Source organism: Psittacula echo (assembly GCF_963264785.1).
Source record: "Psittacula echo genome assembly, chromosome: 1".
NCBI lineage: Eukaryota > Metazoa > Chordata > Aves > Psittaciformes > Psittacidae > Psittacula > Psittacula echo.
In genome coordinates, this window is record NC_137735.1 from 86,721,284 (window position 1) to 86,745,593 (window position 24,310).

The following is a 24,310-nucleotide window of genomic DNA, read 5'->3' on the forward strand; positions in this document are numbered from 1 at the left end:
AAAGATTAATTCCAAATCCCAACAAAAAAAATCTAGTAAGGTAACAAAGCAGCAGTGCTTAAATGGTTAAGTACTACTGCATGAGCAAAAGTAGTAACCTTATCCTAGATTCATCACTTCCTCCAAAAAAGCTCAGAAGATCCAAGGATGGGCAGATGCATAAATTTAGCATCTGTTAATTTCAAATTTGTTATTAAGAGGCATAGCTTTTTTTTTTTTTTTGGAAGGTGAAAGCACAGTTGGTGCACATTCTCCAAGAAAATTGAACAAGAGAACAGCAAGAAATTTCTCTAAGTAGCCCAGCAACAGTCCAGCAAGAATTTGTGCTTCAGATTCGCAATGCCTTAAAGCTTTCTACTTAAAAAAACCCAAACCCTATGCAGTGTAAACTACTAAATCAAAGCATTCTGTCACTTTCTCAGAACATTATGCTAAGACTGGCATTATAAATAAGTTATAAAGAAAAGACTTAGCCAGTATTCAAAAGCTAAACTTAAGGAAAAACCTTTCAAATCAGGCTAAGGTTGCAGCATGAACATTGATAATAATTGGATTTTAGCAGTAAAATATTCCACTAGCAGCTGTTTCAATCTAATTGACTTTGGTCATTAATTAGGTTTAAACCCATACGAACAGTCACTGCTCATACCAAGGTAGCTGAGTGGTATTTTAACAGCTGTAATTTATGAAATGTAAAATTGAAATTTATATTAGAGTAAAGCTGGAAAGGTGAAAAAGTCACTTAGCCTGGCCCTTTTTTTTTTTTTTTTTTTTTCAATATTAGCCACACATAATCACAACTTTTACAATAGGTCATGAAACAGCAGAAGCATCCTTACATCCGTGCTTTCATTACTAGTGTTTTCCTCTCTCTTCCGTTCTTCTTCCTCTTGCTCTAGTTCCTTAATGCTCTCCTCTAGAACATTAGGCCAGAAATCTCCTTCGAAGTAAGGTAGCTCTTTCGCACTTGTTAGACGATCTTCCGTTGCCTGCTTAAATATATCCTGAAAAGAGCAAAACACTTGGTTAGCACTGTTTCAAGTCACAGAAGTAAAGGCAGCCTTTTCAGTATGTGATAACAAAGGCAGATCGAAGAGCAGCTTAATATTTCATTTTGAGAGCATGTTCTAAATGCAGATTTAACACTGCATCAGTTACAGACAGTTCAACAAATACATTTAAAACATATGCTAGACTCCAACACACATACTTACCAAATGGTACAAATAACCACTATATTATCAACACTAGTTAAAGCTCTGGTGACTCCAAAGATTTCATATATTTCTAACTGCATCAGCAGCCTAACCCTGAAATTTTATTTAACAGAAGATTAAAAAGTCCACATAATTTCTTTGTATTAATGAAATGAGATTTATGCTCTTTTACAGTATTCCTCAATAATTTAGTTTGTTCTAAGAAGTTATTTCAAATCTCTTGCTAAAACCATTTCAGTAGCTACATGCTTTGAAACGGATATACTTTAAACTTTAAGAGTTCAATTTGTTTAAAGCTAAAACAGCAAGCTTCAAGAATCAGGTACAACACAAAAGGCAAGGAAGAAAGCAAGACAAGACTGGGCAAGCCCACCCCCAGTACAAACATACACTTCACAAACCTTGTAATCATGTACGATCCGCTCTGACACAGATTTGTCCAGCATCTTCTTGTACCACTCTTGCAGTCGTTTGGGCTTGGGTATCTTTTGGTCAGGAGGATGGCAATGGAAGATGTAGTCATCTCCTTCACTAGGTGGGCATGCCCAGATATGTCCAGTAGTATACCTAGCATAATTTAAAAAGTACATGTAGACTCTGATAATTGAGACTAGAATTTGCTCTCCTCTCTGCCACGAGATGGAGCTACCACAGAGTTGGCTGGTGTTACCAGCTGGACAATAATTATAGCTCTCCAAGATTTTAATTCTAGTGTTCATCCCAGCTTCATTAATGCAACAGCACTACCATCTTTTCACTAATTTTTTAAAATTCAGCACTATATGTGGAGTAATTTATACACAGCGTGCATGTTTTTCAATCTGGATACAAATCAAAGCCTCATACAGACATACAATTGCCACCTCCCAATTAACTAACGAGAGAAAGAGGGAGTATTTCTACTTAGTATTACTAAGTATTTCAGGAGTTAAAGCCAGAATTTTTTTTCTTTGAGACAGTGCAGTCAGAATGGTTTAGGTTGGAAGGGACCTCAAATATCACCTAATTCCAGGGCAGGGACACCTTCCACTAGACCAGGTTGCTCCAAGCCCTGTCCAACCCCGCTGTGAACACTGCCAGGGATGGGGCAACCACAGCTTCTCTGGACAGTCTATGCCAGTGTCTCACCAGCCTCACAGTGAAGAATTTCTTCCTAATATCCAATCTAAAAACATTTTAAAAACGATTCACTGAAACACACAATTCACTTTTTCTACCACAATCCTCTGGTTTTTAACTTTGAGAATCAGTATTGAAAGGTTTCACAATTTTATCTGGAAATAAAGAGTCACTATTAACCTATATACTATTGGGTGTACAATCTAAGTATTACGAAGACAGACAACATCCAAGTAGCAGCAGCTGCAGAGAAGATGAAACCACAAAGAACACTTTTTCATCTTCAGTTCTTTATTAGTTTTTGAAAAGAACTCCAGTAGGAGGAATAATCAGATCTCAAGTTGGAGAAAAATAGCCATCTTTGCCATGTTGAGAAACAGCTCTGCAGAATCCTACCCAAACCCTGTAAACTGCAGCCAGCTGTCATTCCTTCTGCCCGAGAAGGGAGAGATGATACTGCATGACCAATACCGGTTTCCCAAAATGAGAACCTGATGTTAGCCATTAACACAGAAAACAGCCTTAAGTAAAACTGAGCTCTGAGCGTTAGGCAGCAATTTTTTTCAGACTCACAGGTTAGAAAATACACAATAAAAAGGGCAGAAAAGCCTAATATAAGCCTCTAAAATCCTAAGGAACATACCACCTCACTGAGGTACTGAAGAGAGTACCATCCACCTTCATTCCGACCCCCCTAATTTTTCTTATGCAGCTACTCTAAGCATAGTCCCTAACAATTTCTTCATGAATAACTCTGCCAAGCTACAACAGACACCTTTGACAATAGATTGATGTTTCCTTCACTGCCTTTTCTACTTCCATAATCATGGTAGTTTAATTTCCACCTTTCTCATTTCTTCAGTTGTTCCATGTTCTCTTTTGTGCTGTCCAAAGTATACTCTCCTTTCTCATCTAACTTTTCAGTTTCTCACAGATTTCAGCTGTTCATTCTATAAGAGATTTCTTAGTGGCCTTACACAGCTGTTAGAGTAAATCAGTACAGACAAAATACACTTACCTTTCTCCTTATAAGCATGGGTAAGGACTTGCCAGCCCAAACGAATGACCTGATTAAAGCACTGGCATTACACAAGGACTGCACTATCAACATAGCCAGCAAAATTTTATGGTCCAGATAAAAGGCTCACTTTTTCTGTTCAGATTTAAAAAAGTTTTACGTAAGTTTGGAAACCTTAAAGTATCTGAAGCATAAGCCTCTCCTGAAGAAGAGGCTTTGCCTTTTTGTCTCTTCAACTACACACAGCTGTGGGCAAGTTATCCTATCACCAGCTGATATTTAGACACCACATTCTGCACAATAGGATGTAGTTCCATTTGCATTGAGAACTACCTAGCACAAACACTGCACAGAAAATAAAAAAAACCCCAAACAAACCCAAACCAAAAACACTTACCCTAGTTTCTTGACATATTCTAGATATCCAATTAGTATTTCGTGATAGACAGCAGTCCTCAAGCATTTAGGGCGGAAGAAATGAACACTGTCAAGGTAAGATATATACACTCGCCTAAAAAACAAAATGAAACCCAAAACAAACAAAAGGCATGATGAGAAGAAAAGATTTTAAAGCAGTTCTACAAATTTATTCACATTATTTTTATGCCTTTAAAGCATCCAATATAACCGCAATCTTTAAAGCCTCTGATCCTTATTTACCTCTAGAAACTCAGCCTTCTTTTGATATCCTAGCCTCCTCTCTAAAATTATCAAATCCCTTCCTTGAGAATACTTACAACTGATCTTTGAGACAGTGTCTGTCAAGCCAGCATCCCCAGTGAGAGCGACCCCAACTGACATATTTCCTACAGAAGCTACTTTGTTTCTAGAAGGTAACAGCACTAAGAGTCTTCACAAATGCAACACTGAAGCTCTACACACAGAAGGTTCACCCAACTGAAACAGTACCAAAATAAAACAAAGTTTCACACAGCTCCTCACCTTTGATTGGGTGGAGGACAATCTGAGCCATACTCCTGTACATGCATCCCAAAGAAGCACAAGTCTACACCATCAATCTCCTCAAAGGCAAAAAGCGCTTTTGTTCGATAAGGGAAAGACTCTGCCATCTCTCCACTGTCTACGAACCTGCAGATTACAGAGGGTAAACAGGAATACCAAATATATTCACATATTAGAGAATACATGTCACTAGGTAAAGGCAACACTGATGCAGGCTGCTGTCTTCACTAAATAATTTTAGTACAATTTTAAATGCTTACAGACTATTCAAATATAAGACATACACTTATTGTGAAAAAGCTGACATTCATCACAACTAAGGAACACATTGCTGTAACATACATCTTTCAAGAGCTGGTCAGTAGTCAGGTTTTGAATAAAAAAGTATTTTTTCAGAACAGCAGCATGTAAGTAAATTCAAATAGCTTCCACCTCCCCCCAGAAGAAGCAATATTAGAAATGGAAAGAACATACCTTGCTTTCATTCCAGGTTTTACTTCAACAGTCTTGTCAGACGCATGTACCACCCTAACTGTAACCTCTCCTGCCTCAGGGTGGTTCTGTCGTCTTAAGAAATCATTGACTCTGTTCTCTAAGAAGGTACCAAGTCTTGTAGCTGGTAACCCTGCAGGAGAAAAATACAGCTCTAAATATACACAGAATTGGAACTGTTCAAATGTGATTATTCAGAATTTAATGAAAAATTACTTTTAAAGTATGCAGTATGCAATTGTAAATTAGAGCTTTATCCTTATAAACACTAACACTTCTAGATGGGGTGAGCTGCTTTTCACCTGCAGCCATGTTTATGGTTTATACATTATTTAAATGAAGACTCCATATTTCAACCCAATTTCTATCTGTCTTAGAAGTCAGTTACAATTTAGGCTCCTCCTAAATAGAAGCTCTTTGTTACTTCAACTGGATTACAAAACACTGCTCTCAGACATAGTGTCAAGAGCTGACGTTGCATTTGGAAGTGTATTCTGCCTATGAAGCCACACTAGCCAAGTTAGTTTCTGCATTTACCAGAAGAAAATATCTCAGTAATGGAAAGAACAAGTAAATACAACTGTATCTGCAAGTAACATAGTTAGTTAGAAGTTTCTCATTTTCAAACAAAACAGACAAAAACCTGAAGCTGAAAGGGAGTGTAAGACTTCCGGTGTAACAGGGCCTGACTCATTGCTGCACATTACTTTTGGAAAGTGACACAGCTGCCAATCAGCTTCTGGTTTTCCAATTTGACACCTTTCAGTAACACATCTCTATACTATGTTAAGTATGCAATACATACAGGTTGCTCAAAATAAAACCAGATACAAACTATAAGAGAACCGCTGTATTTTTCCTGTATTCTTGGTGAATCTCGGGAGTTTTGATTTTGGAAAAAGATTCAGACATTGAATCTATTCAGTGACTCATTTGCTGAATCTTGATGCTATTGGTTGGCCAGGGATATATATGTATGTATTATTTTTTTAGCAGAAATGTAAATACTCACTGTAAGTACACCAACCCAAAAAGATTCTGAAAGACTTACTTGGTCTATAGAACAGACAGTGACTGCACCAATTTCTTCCTACAATGCCTTCAAGTCAGCTGCCTTGATCAAGAGGAAATGTCTACCGACTGGTTTGGGTTTTCTTGTGATTGAGCCCTTTTCTCTATTAAAGCTTTTAAGAGCAGCAGTAGCATGACAACTTGGTACACGTTATCACAAATTTAAGTTAGACTGCAGTCACACAGTAATAACCCTTTCCTAATGCTCTATGACAACTGAGATAAAAAGATGTGTATCTTGCATTAGCAGTGCTCTAAAACAGTATGTTAACCCTCTACAACAGGCTACTAACCAAAGACATCAGCTGTGAATGCAAACATTCTGAACATCACAGAACGGATGTTCAGAACTGATCAAAAGTACCTGCCTTTAACTAAAAAAAAAAAAAAAAAAAACCACACCCCAAACCAAAAAACCTAAACCAAACGCAACCCAACCCTGAAATACATACAAAATGCACCTAAAATCCACCTCTTCCCCATTCTTAAATTATTTAAGATGTATTGGTGTAAATGTCAGAATCTTACTTTTAGCAGAAAATTTGTTCTCCTTCCTGGTTCGTCCTGTTTTCTTTAGGCAGCCATCACAGACAAAGCTGAAGCAAAAGGAGAAGAAAATGAAAATCCACTCCAAGTCAGACCATGAAGCTCCTTAGCATCTTAACATTAGAAGCCAAGTCTCTCACCAGATCTCATCTGGTCTGGAAAATATGTTAACTCAGATTTGAAATAACAGTGCCAGCAAAAATGGCTCAAGTGTTTCAGAGCTGCAGAGGGGGATCTAAGCTCCATGTGGTGGAATCTCCTGTCAGTCACCTGCAATCTGAGGAAACTGTTTCCACTGGCAGGGCAACAATACTGGCTTAACATATTCTTGGAACAAATAGTTTAAAACTGATGAAGATGAGATACCACAACACAAAGAAAAAGGCTGACTTTTTTCTCTAAATATCCAAGCATGGATGGGCAGATTCTTCCTCAGTTACAGGACATCTACCCTCTTCTGCAGCGATTTGGATGGGACAACAGAATGGTAAAAGACATGGCATATAAAGGAAATGTTTAAGCTCATACAGAGTTTATCTACACTTATCAGCTTTTTAAAAAAGCTTTTGAAGCAATCAGAATAAAATCCAGCTGTTGATCATGAACCATGGAGTATCTGAAGAAGATCAGATTTTTAGATTTAATCTGATCACCAAGGTCAAAAAAGTGAATTCACCTGCTAAAATTCTTTCAGTAGTTCTATTTTTTTTAGATGACAAAGCAGTGATTTGTATAGAAAACAGACCATATCAAACTGTTACTATAACTAAACATATCTTTTCATGAAGGACTAGAATCTTTAAACATAAAAAGTTGAAACAAAGCTGAAAGACCCCCTTGCACACAAAGGAAAGCTAGAAACATTGAAGATTAGAAACAACTTTACACACAATGCAGTAGGGTATGATGTCATCCTAAAGATTCTGTAGAATTTTCAGCCAGGAATGCAACTTCTTCCATTCGATGCTCTTTTATAACCAACGTAAGGACATGCATGCACTAACTCTAGTAAATCTATCATATACTCTCTACTTAAAGAGAGATTTCTCACCCAGAAGGCCAGATTATCTCATTGTGAAGAACACAGATCTGGTGCATTTTTCTTCCACACTCTATACATTCAACAAACCTGTAGAAGGAAAAAAGGGGGAAGGGAACAAAGGTTAGTAGTATCATTATTTGCTTGCATAGTATTTTATTAGAGAATTTCTAGTATTTAGGGTCTTGAGCCTATTTACCACAGAGGGCACATCTATGCTGAGAACTGCCTCCAGAATGCATTAAAAATCTCAGGTCAAGTCAGGTAGACTATGCAGGGACACATTATTATTACTACTTGCTTGCCTTATTGCCATCCACTTAACTCTGTTTTGTGGTTTTGGTTTTGATGGGTGGTTTTTTCCTTTTTCCCTAAAGTGAAGGCCTTCTAAGGCTAAAAATCTGTGAAGTGCTTGTTGCTATAATGGAGAGAGGGGAAATAGATTCAGAGGTGTCAGAAGCCAAGAACCAGGGGAAGTAGTTGGCCGTTACTTGCCCCACTATACTTGAAACCTGGGGTATGTTTCAAATATACTACAGAAGAGTGGGCAGGAAGAAAACAGTAGCAACATCAAAGTCACTTTCAGAAGACTAGCAGAGATTAAAGGACAACTTAGGTAAGTGGTAAGGTTTACTTCAAATATTGGTGAATATAATTCTTTAAAATACCTAAGATTGCTTCATGTGTCAAGACAATCTGACTCCTTTTGAACGTGTGTATTTGTAAGAGTGAGATTTTGAATGAATAGCTGTCATTTATGTTGAGCATATGATACCATACTGTAAACTAGGCTTGTATTCTACGTTAAGTTGTATCTTCAGTGTAACTAAGGGAAAGGAAAGTTATGAATCAAGTTACTATTCTCTCCTTCCCACAGGCCTTGTAAACCAGAAGAACCGACTGACCCGTATGCCCTTAGAAAGATGGTGTGGGAAGAATACACATCCTTTTTGCTCATTCATTTGAGAATGAAGGTAATTTTCGCACAGTATCGGCACAGGTGTATAATGCAGAACCATGTAAAGTGGCTTCAAAAAAACCCCCTCAGGAATATAAAGAAATGCAGCTGGGTCACCATGATCTTAAGTTTACTGGACGTCTACAGTTCTGCTTCCAAAGCAGTGTAGAACCACTGACTGATTCAAATTTAGCAACTTCTTCTACTACAGCTGTCTGTAAAATATAACAACTAGAAAAGGCAACAGCACTCAAAGAGCTACTGCCAAGTGACTCAAACCAGCTCTGAGACTTTGCCACAACAGGGTTTCAAAGCAGAGTTATCTGCATTCATCCTTCTGTGAATCCACATTCAAGACAACAAAATGGAATAGTTTTGACCCATACGTAGTGTTATGTATTTCTTAAGTACAGCTGTGGTCGTTTGGGTTCTCAGCACAGAATGCTGCTTACTGAGCACCCCCTGCCCACTAAAACAGAGCTACATGAAATTGGAAAACACTGTAAAGCAAAGCTAATAGAGAATAACATCTTGTTATAAAATAGTAGTAGTAGTAATAACAATAATAATAATAATAATGATAATGATCATTCAAAGTGTGACAACATTACTTACAGTTCAGGGTCCAGTGTATCATTTTTCCTTTTTGAAAACTGTTCTTTGTTTATTGTGCTACGGAGAAACAGGCAATAAAATTCAGTTTTAACACACAACACATTTATGCCGTACCACATGTATTAACATATCAAGACAAAACTTGCAAGCAGGTTTTTTTAAACACTCACTGACACTACAAAGAAAGCTGTATTTCACAGTGACAGGCAACTGAAGTATATGCCACCCTTGATGCATAAAATGTGGAAAATGTTCTTTTTCTACAGGACAGTAGCTTGTAAAGAATCACATTGCTTCCTTATTCAGTTTTACTACAAGGATAAATGTTAAAACTTGCTGACATAGAATATTTCAAACTTCTGTTTGACTAAGTGCTTATTTTTCACCACAGTTCAGTCACTCCAGATTTTAAAGAAAAAAAACAAAAAACTCTACAGCACAAGCCCAGGCTTTTATGAAGAATACCTTGTCCACCTTCTACTAGCCTACAAACAGCAAGGGTTATCCAAAACTAAACTTCCCATTAAGAAGGCACTATAGATGATGATATAGCTTATGAATGCACAGCCCAAGGACACAGAGATAACTCACGTTTGAGGTTGTGATGGGTCATCTCCTAGAGAAACGCTCTCCCCTTGGATTTCATTGAAGCACTTCTCACAGAAATGATACCTGTCAGCAAGAAGGTCATATTTGGGTGAACTGCTTCCTCCACACAACAAAACCCAAGTCAAGCAATGGAGCCACCAATCCCAGCAGGCCAAGGGACAAGAGCAGGAGAGCAGGTCATCAGCAGCAACAAGGCTGTTCAATGATGCAGACTTATGGGGCCCACATTGTGTTTGGTTGGTTTGGGATTTGGGGACTTTTTAGAGTTTGGGGGCATTTTGTGCTATCAGAGCCAAGTGCAGACAATGGCAAGCATGAAGGAGAAATAAAATAACACAAAAAAAGAAAGAGGGGTTTGCAGGATAAAACCAAAAATACAGAAACAGGACTTCATGATCTTAAAGGTCTTTTCCAAACTAGCTGATTCTATGACAAGAAAACACAAAGCAGAAAGCTGAGGCAAAGCACAGATTAGCATTAAATCTCTTAAATGGGTTCACAAGCAGCAAATTATTAAAGCAAATTAAACAAAAGTATTCCATTTTAGCATACCCATACCCTCTTCATTTTAATAATCTATGCCATGTACAGCAAAGGATTAAAAATGAGAAAGGGGAAAGAGCAGAAGGAACGAAAAACTGCTACTCTGACTTGTACGTCAGCACAGCAGTTCTGTTGGCAGAGAAGCAGAAGGAGACCAATGGAAGAGGGGTAGTCTTCCAACTTAAATGTGTAAATGCTAAAAGACCACATTCTCTCCCAGTTGAAACAGAAAGCTAAATATCAGAAGCCTCAAGAACAATAAAACATGTCCTTGAAAATCTTACAGACATTATAGGACAGTCAAACTGCATGTTAACTAAATGCCTAATGTTAACTACACACATAACACTCTACAATGACACGATTCTGCCACAGCCCAGTCTGAGTGTAGAACAGTCCAGGCACCAACACAGCAAGCATCACAGAGAAAGATTTCTTTCATACTTTAATAAAATAGTGATTAATTCAAGACTCTACCCCAGCCCTCAAAAATATTCTAGAACTGTAGCCTCTCCATTACTAAGGCATGTTAATTGAGTGCACAAAACATCTAAAAATAGAAAGAAACAAAAGAAAATTCAAGCAACTTTATAATAAAGTCACACAAACCAACATTATAGCAGCTGTTAGGCTACAAAGACAGGTATCTTAACCCTCTCACATTTTTCATCTGAGATACTGCAGAGAACAGTACTTTTAAAATTGTACGTTTTGGTCTAATATATGTGTGTGTATACAACATAATTTACAAGTCACATGTATGCACCTGTTATAGTGCAAACATTCCCTTCTAATGTTTGAACACATGTAAAGCACATCACATTTGTGAGTAATAATGTTTTGGTCCATCTAGTGCTTGCACAGAGATAAGTGGAAGATACACAATACGAAAAGCTCTACACTACAGAAGTCTAAAAGAATGATAGTTATTATGGGATACTATAAGCTTATTTTCTTCTTATTTTCCACTCCTAAAAACCTTCATTCACTGCTATAAACCTTTATGAAGCCTAAGGCGGTCAAGACTCAACTTCTGTAGCTCTTCAGTTGTTTTCACCTGACCAGGTGCTTTGGTAAGCTACAACTCTTGCAAAACATTCTTGGCTTTCAGGTAAAAGCCTTAGTTGGTTTGTTGTTCTGGGTATTTTTGTTTCAGATGTTGGAAAGAATTAAGAGTGGGAACTAAATTCATGGAGGTGACAGTCTGGAGGTAACCACAACCTAACAGGCGCATTCTGGTGACAGGATACAGGAGTGTTAAAGCATGTTATTTCCCTGCTTCTTCCTGCCTCGCTTCCCCAGTTGGCAGAGATGCCTGGCAAGAAACCTTCCTTCAGAAGTCAAATTAAGTTTAAATCCTTTAATAAACCCCAAGTAAAATGAGAAAATAATAATAAAAGGATTTAAAATAGCTGTAGAAGTGACAGCAGTTTAGAGAGCTGCTGACAGCTACTGTGAGACAACTCCCATAAGGAACCTTCAGGAAAAAAGCAAGCAATCAATCTGCTGAAGATCTGAATACACAGAAATAAGTTTTGCTCCTCAGTGTTAACATAGTGAGAAAAACAAAGACTTGTCAAGTATAATATGTATTATGAGCACATATTTGCTGCATAGCTTACTCTGTGCTCTGCATGAAAAATAGTGCTGCATAATAGGAAGTAAAGACAACAGACTTGTAGATAACTGAAGAAATCTTAATTAACTGCAGGATACAAATTTACTAAAACATTACATTACTGCAAGCAAAAGGAGGAAGAGCAAAGGCTGCAGTGAACCTTTGCAGAAAGAAATCATTAACACAAGGTAAACTATTCAATCTGCACTTCCAGCAAATTATCTTAAAATACAAAGCTGTACAGATATTAAGAGGGTGTATATGTAAATACATTCACGCCTTTAACAGATTGATTGCAGCATGCACAAAACAGCACTGAGTTTTCCTTACCTGTTCTGGTAACTGTAGTAAGTCGCATCTCGAGGGATTGTGCATAGCTGTTTGCCATAGCAACACAAAGTCTGTGGTGAGAACTCCAGCTGCAAAGAGGAATGGATTGTCTTAGTACTTATACATGGTTTCATTTGCTCTCCAAATGAAGGCAAGTGTGACCCAGACAACTATCATTTCCACCTTATTCTGTACACAGATCTCACAGTACATCAAGTGTATGAAGTGCTAGTCATAAAAACAATGTTCAGAGGGCTGTTGCACTCCAGTTAACTCTTCTCCAAAGATGAAAAGCGTATCAGAACAAGACAATGGACATAGACAGTCTCAATATACAGTGAAGCACTTCTACAATAATGAAACCTCATCTGTTTAATTTGAAAACAGGTTTGCCCCAATCAAAAATAAGTCTTCAGTTACTGACTTTCCCCTCGTCCAAGGGCTTATACAAAAATAGATGACATAAACACTAGAAGAATATCCATAAAACCCTCAAAATTGGGTTACTCAGGTTTGCTAAAACCTGGTAAACTCTCAAAATTTTTGACACAGCAAAAGTACTAACAACTATAACTACTGTATTTTTCCCCCTTCAATACTAGGAAGCAAACAGCAGACTAACATCAATTTTCTTACCTTTCTTCCACAGCAATAACCAAGGCTCTGCATAACTGGGTCAATTTCTTGCTCAAACACCTCAGCCAGTTTGGAACAGTACTTGTACACCCGGGATGTTTTGCGGTTATACAACCAGGCATTATTGAACATGAGCCAGATGTCATCTACATATTGCCAGGGTTCCTGATACTGTCCTGTGTCCAGCTTCCTCTTGATAGTAGAAAGATCCATGGGGTTCTTCACTATGTCAAAATAATCCTGCAAGAATATGCAGTGTATCAAAACACCGCTATAGAGCTATGTTGTGACATGACAGCATGTGCATTCTCAGCATATAAATTCATCTCAAGCACATCAAGAAAAACAGGTTCCTCCCTGACTTGACTGTCAAACTGCTTGTGACACACAGTGAAATCTCTAAGTAATACCATATCACTCCCCAATGCTTTCTTTTATTATTCCTTTATTTCTCAGGTGTTATTGCTCTTCCAACACTGATGAAATATAGCCACTCTCCTTTTAATCACCAAAACAAGTATGACAAAAAGTAGTAAACGGCAAATTTTTTGCAGCCTGTAAGCTGAGGTTATACACAAGAGCATTAATAGAATGTGACTCTCTTTAGTAGATCAGACAACTTAATAAACAAAAAAAGAAATATCTATCAGATGATTAAAGATATCATGTCTCCTCTAAAGAATGCCTTTTGCCAATCCTCACCCCGATCAGTTATGGGACCACTTCTCCTACTAAAGTTCTTGTAATATGATAGCCAACTGAAAGCTTGTTAAAGAATATCAGCAATATTTATGCCTGCTTACAATACAACAGGCCTTGAATTTCTGCAGTATTTATCCTAAAAAAAAAAAAAAGGACACAAAAAAAACAACCCACAAACCAAAAAGAACCTTTCAGCCAAAAAAAAAAAGCATTGCTCAAAGCACAACTTCCATGTATAGATATTTGGATATATAGTAAACTTATGTGGTCAATCCAGAGAGGTTTCTTTAACTGGCCTTGATCAGCTTGATTTCCCACAAATTCAGCTAAGCTTTATATGTGATGAGAAACTCCTACAGAATTCAGCAACAGAAATACCACAACATGAAGCAACATCCATAAAAAGCCCACACAGCACTGGAGAACTGGGGATCCGTTGGTAATCACTTTAATGTATGGCATACCTGCTTATTTATCAAAAGGAACACAGAACCAAACAAACTTTGGAAAAACACCCCCAAAACTTTCCTAAGCCAGACATCACATGTTCCACTGCCTGAGCTAAACCCCTTCAAGTGTATCAATAGATAAAACGTTAACAAGATGGCCTTAAGCTGTTCTCAAATGGGTATACCATAATATAGTAGTTTCAAATCAAAGCCAGCAAAGTATCTTGCTAAGACACTCACAGGAATTCCCAGCAGTTGGGGATCCACAGGCTGTCGAAATGGAAGAGACTCTGGATCCTGACGGTAAAGTGCCTCCAGTGTTGGCATAAGCGCCTGCCGCAACTCTTCTGGCTTGAAAACTTTGAAAAACAATCAACATTAGAAGGACAGCAGAAACAGTGGTAAGGAAGAAACATACTGGAAAACGTGGGGTCTGTGGGGAAAAAAAAACCACTACAGACAATGGGTTTAAGGTATCAGCATGCCTTGTTTGTCCTCTGCGCTACAGAGTTCTGAGAAGGATATTAAAATGATCACCTGGACACAAGGAGCTGGCCAAAATATTAAAGAGAATCTTGTTTTTATCATAGGAAGACACTGCTAAGTTTAATAAAGCCAGTTTACATGTCAGGTACAGCCCCTTTCTGAGATCCCAAGAAAATCTCGTTTAGAAATTCTGTAACTGAAGTATTTCAAATCCTATTGTATTGGCAGTTTTACTAAGGCTTACTGTCCAATACTAAAGCCTTAAAGAACTTGTCCATAGTCAATTACAAGCACATGTACTATTAGGTATTTTGGTCCAAAAGCCACAATCCATATAAGTCTACTGAGTACCAATAAAGAAAGCTCAGGGTTTCTTTATCCCCCAAGATTTTTCTAGGGAGGGAGATGGGAATTTCAGTCAAAACTCTTCCTGCTTACTTTTTTTCTTGGATTGACCAGCTGCTGGAGAAGACTGAGTAGCTGGAGTAGTAGGTCTTTCTTCCCCCTCTGGTATTTCAGTCTTCACTTCAGATTTCTTCTCATCTTGCTCTATTGGTTCTGGTTTACATTCCTCCACAACTGGTTCTGCTTTAACCTGAAAAGCAGTTTGGAGCCTGTCACTCAGTCTCTTGTGAAGTCACCCATCCACATTTCCATCCTTTAAACCTATCCACCATCCTGCCCACCACTCTTTCCCAGGATTAAGGGTATCTACTTTGTAGTCACTTGCCTATAACTTGAGCAGATGTACTAGAACAAATCTTTAAACACTGCCATGTTAGCAGTAATAAACTGTTAACCAGTTTTGAGCTGAAAGTAGACACACAGGTACACATCCAGCTCTTCAAGCAGGTCTGACAATCTCTCATACACTGTGGCTGCCAGGATGACACTACTGGGTAGCCACGCTCCTAGTCATCCCCAGTGACAAGTTGTCAAAGCCCAGTAAAGCAGCTAATCATGTACAATCAGAATCACAGAATCATTTAGGTTGGAAAACACTTCAAGATCGTAGAGTCCAACTGCTACCCCAGGACTGCCAAGTCCACCACTAAACCATGTCACTAACCACCACATCTACACGTCTTTAAAATACCTCCACCAGGGATGGTGACTACACCACTTGCCTGGGCAGCCTGTTCCAATGCTTGAAAACCCTTTTGGCGAAGAAATGTCTCTTAAAATCCAATCTAAAACTCCCCTGCTGCAACTTGAAGCCATTTCCTCTCATCCTAGTATCTGCTACTCTAACATTTAGCAACCACAAATAACATCTGACAGACTGACCAGAGTGCCCTTGTACACTGGCATTTAGCAAAAAGCCTCACAGCTGTAACCACATTATTATGGTCTTTTCTGCTTCTATCACCATTTCAGCAGAAAATAGAGATGCTTATTTAGGAAGAAGTAGAGGAAGACAATAATTAAAACAGCAGCAGCAGGTAGCACCCACTCAGGTGAACTCTGGAAGGAATGGCTTGAACAGAGACACAAAGCATCTGGCAGTACTAGGTATTCTACCCAACAACTAGCTGACAATCTCACCTCAGACTTTTCCTCCATTTGCAGCTCTGTTTGTTCTGGTTCCCCTTCATCTGTTTTAATTTCCATTTTTACTTCCTGCAAGGGTGGCTGCTGCTGCTCTGGTACAGTTTGCTGAGAGTTCACCTCTGTGCTGCTGGTAGATGGGGGGTTGGATACCTGCCCATCAATGCTTACAGCTGGCTGTGAAAGCTGAGGGAACAACACCACACACATTATACACAGGCTTCTAATAAACTTAAGCCTTCTTTCTCCAATCTACCTTTCACTTGTGCTATGTTTCCACCAAGTTTAAATGCACTCTAGTCCTTCTACTTCCTTCACCTGAAGAACATACTGCTACACAACTCCAATTATAGAAAAACATGCAACAGAAACATGCACTGGAAGGTCTTAATATACAGAAAGTTACATATTGTTTCCATATTATACACCATCACTATGCATATGCAGAAGTAACTAAAGATCTCATACATATTTCAAAGTAAATTTCAAAACATGCACTATAATTCTGAAAAATACTCCCTCTGGAAACACCTTGTCTCAATGAAAAAACTATTACTTCCCAGTTGCAAAAAAACCCCTCTTTTGATATCAACCATGCCAGGAGCTACCTCCATTATCACAGACTCACACGAAAATAAAAGACCAACTAAAAATTAAACCTTAAACATTTGCAGGGAGAAGCACAATTAAAGTATTTCCTTACAGGTGTTGTGGGGTGCTGAGGCTGCAGTGGTGCTGTTGGTGTGGGAACAGATGCAGTCGTGCTTTGCTGTGACAAGGGCTGCTGCTGTTGCTCTGCAGACGGTGTAACTGGAACTGGAGGCTGAACTTGTGGAGGCAGCTGTGCCTGCGGAGGTGTTGGAGTCTGCCTTTGAGGGGGGTGCATAGTTTGTGACTGTGGTCCAGGAGGCATTGCCTGAGGAGTAGGTGTGGGGGCAGTGGGAGCAGCTGCTGCTGCCTGCTGTTGCTGTGATCCCAAGCCTGGGGGTGTATGGTGAGGTGTTGGGGTTCGGCTAGGTACTGGAGAAGGAGAGTTTCGGTGTATAGGAGGCTGTGGAAGAGGTGGACAGTGAATATGGCTCCCTTGAGAACCTGGAGCCATTGCAGGAGAATTCACAGGACAGGAAGTGCTGGTCATTTGTGCCTATGGAAAAACAAGACAAGTACACATTTGCAATGACTTGAAATAGAAAAAGTCAGAGAAACTACTGTCAAATGGCTGCTTTCCCACCGTTACTGCATACTTTAAAAAATGTGACAAACTAATCTGTTTTGTTTTTAAAAACTCTTATTTCAAAAGGAGAAATGGTCTATTAGATTTATTTTGCTCCACACAAACAGAAAGCTGATTTATTTATTCAGCTCAAAGAGATGTTTCAATAGAATAACTTCTACTTCTTGGTATATTTAAAGAATGGCACACCTACACTCCCAGATCACAAACCACTTCTCTCTAAAGCTGCAGATTTGTACATCCTGAATGAGACAACGCACCACAGTGAAAAATTGCTTTCAAATACACTTAGCATGCCCATGCCCCCACCCCAAAACTAGAAACTGAATTTATCATCAGAAATATGTACAGCTGTAACTGCACCATTACAAGATAACAAAAGAAAAAATAAAGTATTGGTCAAGGAAAAAAGCTGTCACTCCACAAGAATCTTGCCTGCAAACTAGGAAGAAGCATCAACGAGAAGCAAACTGACGTTCCCTATTTCTTCCTGGCCTGAAAGGTTCTTGCTGAAAAGGGAGAGGGAAAGGACAGAAAGGAAACTGCTAGACCGCAGGTTCAGATCTTCAGTAGTGACAACCCTCCTATCCCCCAAAGCTAGCAACATACATTCGTCCTGCACAGACATGCCTTTTTAGTACTTATTCGATCATTTCTTAATTTTTCAGCCTTTACCGCTTTGCTGTTCAACAAGAAATTCTTAACTATTGCATTCTGCATAACAATTTCTTCTTTGCTCTGTAAAAAGAAACTTAGAAATATTCCTTTGTCACACTTAAACTTAAGCCTGAGAACAAGCCAAAAATGTTTCACTCTTCCCATTCCCAGTGCTACATCAGGAAAATGCAGTGTCTCAATAAATGAATTTAGTTGACTATAATTCCAAAAGCATATTGAGAAAAGAAGTTATTCTCCACTACAAACCGAACAATGAAACCTGTACATGGCACAGCCCAGTGACACCACTTTCAGAAATCAGAAACTTACTTGAGAAACTGGTGTCTGATTGCCAGGCTGAGTCATAGGCATGCTTGCCGTGTTCATTCCTGGGGAAGAAGCAGGGAACTGGGTCTGTTGTAGAAACTGATTCTGACCAGAAGGCTGGCCAACTCCTGGCTGCTGCATGCGTGAAGGAAATCCCATCTGTTGGAAAAGAAATGAAGTCGTATCACAGAGTGTGCATATAACTCCGTAACATTTTACACAAAACAACATTTATCTTGTTGCGGAAACTGATGCTTGCCACTTATCTGTAGAATATAATATAGAAAGTCTGCTTACAGCTCCTCTCAAAAAACAGATATTATGATGATTTCCCTTGTAAGCTAAGGAAAAAGATATTGATTTCAGTTTGGAACTGTGATTTAAGATTAATTTTCATTCCTTTTGCTAAGGATGCAACAGCACAAAAAAACCTTCCATTTTTAGGCAATATTTTACTACCGAGATATAAAGGCTTACCATAGTCCAAACAAATCTTTCAGAAGAGATGCAAGAGGAGGAATCCAAAGGGTCAAAAGAATGAAGAAATAATACTTGATTCTTTAAATTCTGTTTATTTATCTAAAAAAAACTATAGCCAACAGAAGCAAACCTGCAAGCTCATCACCCTGGGCAGAGGGAACACCCACTGACCTGGTTCATGGCCCCAGCCTGGCTTAGCTGTCCAGGGTGCTGAAGAGGAGGGGTTTGCCGGGGTCCCATCGGTGACAGCTGCATGCTCATCTGGCTAAACTGATTCATTCCTGTGCATTCATGCCAAAAAAAACAACAACCCGCTTATAAACAAAGGAGGCTTAAATTCTCCTTTGGGCACCATTCAACATTTGGTGAAGAAATTCTGTTAACTTCTTCCAAATTTTGTTTTCTATCAACCAATTTTCTAACATGCAATAGTACTATAAAGAAAATAATTCTTTCTGTGAACCAGTTACATGAAATAATTTTAAATATAAAGTGTCCAAGGTACCATACTCCTCCAGAATACAGACCAATCTTCCCCCCCCACCCGGAAAGATTTGTTTCCACTGTTACCAAAGCTTTGAAGTTTGAGAACTATTGGAGTACATAACAAATAACTAAAAGTGTCACTGCTGAAGATCAACTTTCTACAGAAAGTTGCATTATCTTAATTACATATTAGAAATTAACTCACTGAATCCCAAACTCTTCATTTAAGTGCTTTGTACGTTGGCTACAATACTTCTTGAATATGTAACAAAGCCTCTTCCTTCTAAGTAATAAGTCTCACCATCTTCCCTTTGCTACCATGTCCTCATCTAAGCCGGCTAAGAGCACCATGTTTGACTGACCCTGCTTGACCAATCTATGTTCACACAATCAGAAATGTCAAAAGCACAGAGTTCTTTAATTAACCAAGCAAGCAGCTAACATGCAGCTCAAATCCATAAGATCATGAAATGCTACCCAAGATTTTTTTTTACATATATAATGTATAGTTATATAAGTATTATACGATATAGATTGCTATTTTCTCAATCAAATGGGAAAACTGCAGGTGAAGCAGGAGCTATAACACTTCAGCAAGAGTTGCCCAATTCCAAAATTCCTTCAAAATCACAGTAGCTAATTTTCTTCAAATATTTACCTGGCTGTGCCTGCATGCGGTTCATCATCTGGTTTGGCACATTGGCACGTATCAGGGTTGGGTCAGGAAGAGGACCATCTGGATTAAAAAAAAAAAAAAAAAGATACTGGAATGAGATTATGGCATTCAGAAGACCACCAGGTTTTATCCAGCAAACATACATAAAACCTCATGTGTAAAACAAACAAACAAAAAGGAAGGACACAGTCCAGTAACTCTAAATATTCTTAAGGAGTCCTCAAAATGTGAAGCAAAACCAAAAACTTCCCTGAAAATGTAAGCATGTCCCATTGACAGAAACATCATCTGACACAGAGTCAGCTTTCAGAAACTGAGGACAAATGTGAAGTATATTATTGAGGTACAACAACAAACTCAGTCACTCAGACCACAAGAACTTCTACAGACCACCCTAAACTGTTACTGCATGTCTAGGTTTAAAACAGTATGAAAATTATATGGTTCCACACAATGTTTATCAAAGCTCTGCAGTTTGAGAACTATTGAGTATATGGTAAGTAACTAATATGGTAAGTAACTAAATGCATCACATCTGCTACTGAAGATCAACTTTCTACAGAAGTTATACAGCAAGTGAAGTCACGGTATCAACCTTTAAGAATCTTTCTTGGATCTTGGTATGCACCCTGTTCTGACTTCAAGCATAAGAAGACCTAGAGCTGGATTTACCAAGGTACATTCAAATTTAAGCAGAAGAACTCAGAGAAATATTCTTGCATCATATGCCTAAAGCTACTGCAGTGTTATGAAAAAACAGGAAGTTTTTTTGTCTCAATTGACTAAATCAAATTTTGACCCAAACTCCTTTGACAAGTTTTTAGAGTGTCATTGAGAGCTGTATATCTAGTTCCATGAGCTGTCTTTAAGAACTCCATTCTTAACTGTAACGTATCTAAGAACATGCAAGACAAAGAATCAAGGAGAAAAATCCTTTCCTTCTGAGAAGGAACCTCTTAAAAGAAGGAGTCATTGGAAGGCAGAGAGCTCTACAAAGTAGGTTTGCAGAACTGTTGCACTTATTTTTAAGACAGACTACTTCAGTGGCCAGAGCAGGGAGGCTGGAACTAGGTAATCTTAAGGTCCTTTCCAACTCTAACTATTCTATGATTCTATGGGGGTGGACAAGAATAGTCATCTTAAAACAGATGGTGGCTCAAATAATGAAAAAATATTAGCTCTCTTCTACAGTTAAATCAGGGTATGGAATATAATTTTATTTAGAAATACACTTTAAAATCCTGTATTTCAGTTATTTACAGGACTTCCTTGGAAATACAAGATTACAATATCAGCAGACACTTCTACTTTCTAACTAAAAAATATCACCTGCAATAATTTGTATTACCTGTTTTTTATGTTACCCAAGTAAAAATACTCTAGATACTTGACAGCCTAGAGCGCCTTGTCTCTTCCTATTGTTAAGGAGACATTCCACTCTTTAGCAGCGTGATAGTTTTGACCATTAACTCCTCTACAATTTTATTCTAATATACAAATACATGGTTAGCAGAGGGGGAAAAAAACCTCAAAACCCAAACAAAACAAAACCAAGCTGTTTAGCATTAGGAAGGTCAAGTCAAGTAACAGAACTACTGTGAAATACAAGACAGCTGCACAGGGGATAGAAGCAAAATCTGGTTTTCACTGCATGTTTGAAAGCCACTTGCCCAAAAAAACCCAAATGTGTCACAGAACAAGCACGAACTTCTAAACAGTGAAAGGCATAAATACCTAAGCACGGCAATCATCATACTCCCTTAGCAACAACAGTAATAGTAGTGATAATTTTAAAACCAAACTAAATATTATGAAAATACGTATCTTACAGTAACTGAAGTCATCTTTACATCAATGCATTCTAGCAGTGAATCTAGTGAGACTGAAGCTCTACAGTCTTAAGGATGCAATTTAATCTCCACTCCCTCCACCCTCAAAGTAAGTGAAAAGGTTTACAATTCTTTCATTTGTTCAGAAGACTAAATGCTTTTACATAATCTATGGTCACTAACACTTAAGCAAAGAGCTTGCAAATACTTCAGAATAAAGAGGGAAAAGTTCTGTTTAACTCTGAGAAAGCCAGGTACCTGTGAAACAAGGGCAAAATGATCATTAGCTTACTAAAATGATACTACAGGATTCCCTTGCACCAGGGAGTCCCAACTGCTCTTACTTGCAGACATCCCAGGCTGGGGCTGTCCCATGTTTGGCCCTTGATTCATGGGAGCCTGTGGCATGCCTGGAGCATTCGGGATCATGTTCTGCTTCTGTAGCCTGGTTCTTCGTTTCTCCTCCAGCTCCTTTTGTATCTTATAGATCTTCTCCGCTAGCAAGTGATAGTACTCTGCCTGTTGGGGAGGAAACAAGTCAGGATGGAGACGCCACACTACGTAAAGGCAACAAGTCACAGTAATTCAAGCTTGCAAAGCAACCTCACACACGCATTTTGGCTTGGGTGGGAGTGGCTCTCCTTTTGCAAGGGCTGCCAGGCAGACAGGAGGGCAAAAAGGGGGCACTGCTGGCAACCATTAAACCAACACAAGACATTTCTTGTGTCCAACACTTCTCTGGGAGAATAACAGTGAAGAGCTTCATGCTGCCTTCAGGAGACCCAGAGAAGTCTCAGGCACAGCAGACCTCGACAGGCACCACCCCAACTCCTGGCACTTCCTCAGACTGGCAGTCTCATCTGGCCTTTCACTCCTCTTCCTTTCCAGTCACTATGGGCTGGAGGAGACACACACACGACTGGATGGCAGAGGATGGCATCTCACCCTGCTGTTTGCCGATTCATACATATCACCTTCCACTTTCCGAGCATATGCCACCAGATTCTCCATACGCCGATCCTTCAGTGCTGCAGGATCAGGAGTAGGAAATATGGCTTGAACCCTGAAGGGAAAAAAAGCACACAAAAGATAACGGGACACAAGTCCAAACAGGGACCCAGAACTAACCCCAGTGATCTGAACACAAAGCAGCAAGCAAATTTTCTGACAAAGTACGGCACTGCTACTGCTCCCAGGGGACACTACCACCATGTTGATGCCATGAGTACATAGTGGGACACTTTCAATACAACAGCCCCAAACCAGCAGATGCACTCCATCTTTCACACTTCTGCTTTCCCTTTTCAGGTACCCTGACAAACCCCATTTCCTGGTGCCCTAGTTTTTGCTAACACCTCTGATGGCGATTCTTTGAGCAACCCTAAATCACTCATTTAAAACTAAACCACGACACCCTTTTCATGCACCCTGACAAGATGCAGTCCCCAGCCCCCTAGTTTTGGAAGCCAGGCTTCCTCCTGCCTCACATGTGCACCTCAGAGGCGGCAACTCACTTAACAGGAGATTGTTTTGATGTTAGCTACTCACAGTTTATGAACAAGGTGGTTTCGGAGATCCTGAGTAATGTCTTCATGCCACTGCTTTCGAATTCCAGTATTGGATGGTTGAGCCGTTGGCATGGCTCCCAAACTGGCAACATTGGCGCTTTCACTCATCATGGGGCTTCAAAAACAGAGCAAGAATTGAGAGCAGAAGTCTAGTCCAGGCTTAGTCATCTTACAGTCATAGCCTCTTTTAGAATAATGTTAAGACAAAGTGCCAGTTCAGCCATTCCCTAATCAATGGACAAACTCTACAGAAATAGCTGCACAGACACCAAAACAACACCATGAACGAGTACATGCTGTACTATCCAAGGATTTGGAAAACTCTGACAAAAGCTACAGAATCCAAAGGGAGAGATAGCCATCAATGGCATTTACTCCACTGCTTATGCAACAAGTGCCATGAGATCAAACCAAAATCACTGGGGTACAAAGAATAATTCAACTTACTTTTGAGAATTCATGGTTGAATGTAACATTGAGTCAGGCAGCAGATTAGGAGCTTGAACCCCGACACCTCCATTCACTCCCATTGGATTTGCACCTAGAAAACAGAAGAATAAGCATTCTTAAATGAATATCCCATTTACTGTGCAAAATCAGTAATTGCTCAGCAGCAACAAGGGTCTAGACTGGCAAGTACTTTGACTTCTCTGAAGTGAGTTTAATTACCCATTGCTCTCTTTACTTTCTTCCTTCTACAAACTTAAGATAAGTCTGACACACAACAGTGGTGACCTCCAAGCGAAGCATGACATCACACTACTGTTCTGCACATAGAATGGTTGGAGTTGGATGGGACCTTAAAGATCACTTAATTCCACTATCTTACTGTACTTCTCAACAAGCAAGCAATTTCAATTTGCTGCAAACGTTATGTACCAGAGTCCTTTCCTGTGACACCTCAACTGAAGATGCAGCAGTACCAACCACTTCAGGTTTTTTTGTTTAGAAGCAGTTGGGGTTTTTTGTCTAGAAGCAGTTGGGGTTTTTTGTCATTCAGAGGTTTAGGAAGTATATTCCCAAAGGCTTTAAAAACTTAAAACATCAGCTACCACCTACATCTGACAAGGTCCACTCTCACCCATTCCATAATC

General features: G+C 39.1%; 1 protein-coding gene across 2 annotated transcripts in view; it reads right to left on the reverse strand.

Moving 5' to 3' along the window:
- EP300 (EP300 lysine acetyltransferase) overlaps positions 1–24,310 on the reverse strand; it is a 62,362-nt gene that overhangs the window by 6,024 nt on the left and 32,028 nt on the right. The window contains exons 7-28 of one of the 2 annotated variants that reach the window (XM_080611030.1): positions 23,664–23,757; positions 23,197–23,331; positions 22,594–22,711; positions 21,993–22,167; positions 19,802–19,879; positions 18,829–18,938; positions 18,181–18,336; positions 16,663–17,103; positions 15,957–16,145; positions 14,850–15,006; positions 14,166–14,284; positions 12,775–13,014; positions 12,139–12,227; positions 9,630–9,710; positions 9,039–9,095; positions 7,478–7,555; positions 6,409–6,476; positions 4,792–4,942; positions 4,297–4,443; positions 3,752–3,865; positions 1,619–1,784; positions 840–1,004 (exon numbers count right to left, since the gene is read on the reverse strand). In XM_080611030.1, coding sequence (XP_080467156.1) covers positions 840–1,004; positions 1,619–1,784; positions 3,752–3,865; positions 4,297–4,443; positions 4,792–4,942; positions 6,409–6,476; positions 7,478–7,555; positions 9,039–9,095; positions 9,630–9,710; positions 12,139–12,227; positions 12,775–13,014; positions 14,166–14,284; positions 14,850–15,006; positions 15,957–16,145; positions 16,663–17,103; positions 18,181–18,336; positions 18,829–18,938; positions 19,802–19,879; positions 21,993–22,167; positions 22,594–22,711; positions 23,197–23,331; positions 23,664–23,757 — 3,128 coding nt within the window. The remainder of the gene's footprint in view (positions 1–839; positions 1,005–1,618; positions 1,785–3,751; positions 3,866–4,296; positions 4,444–4,791; positions 4,943–6,408; positions 6,477–7,477; positions 7,556–9,038; positions 9,096–9,629; positions 9,711–12,138; positions 12,228–12,774; positions 13,015–14,165; positions 14,285–14,849; positions 15,007–15,956; positions 16,146–16,662; positions 17,104–18,180; positions 18,337–18,828; positions 18,939–19,801; positions 19,880–21,992; positions 22,168–22,593; positions 22,712–23,196; positions 23,332–23,663; positions 23,758–24,310) is intronic. The other variant, XM_080611031.1, reaches the window with a different exon arrangement.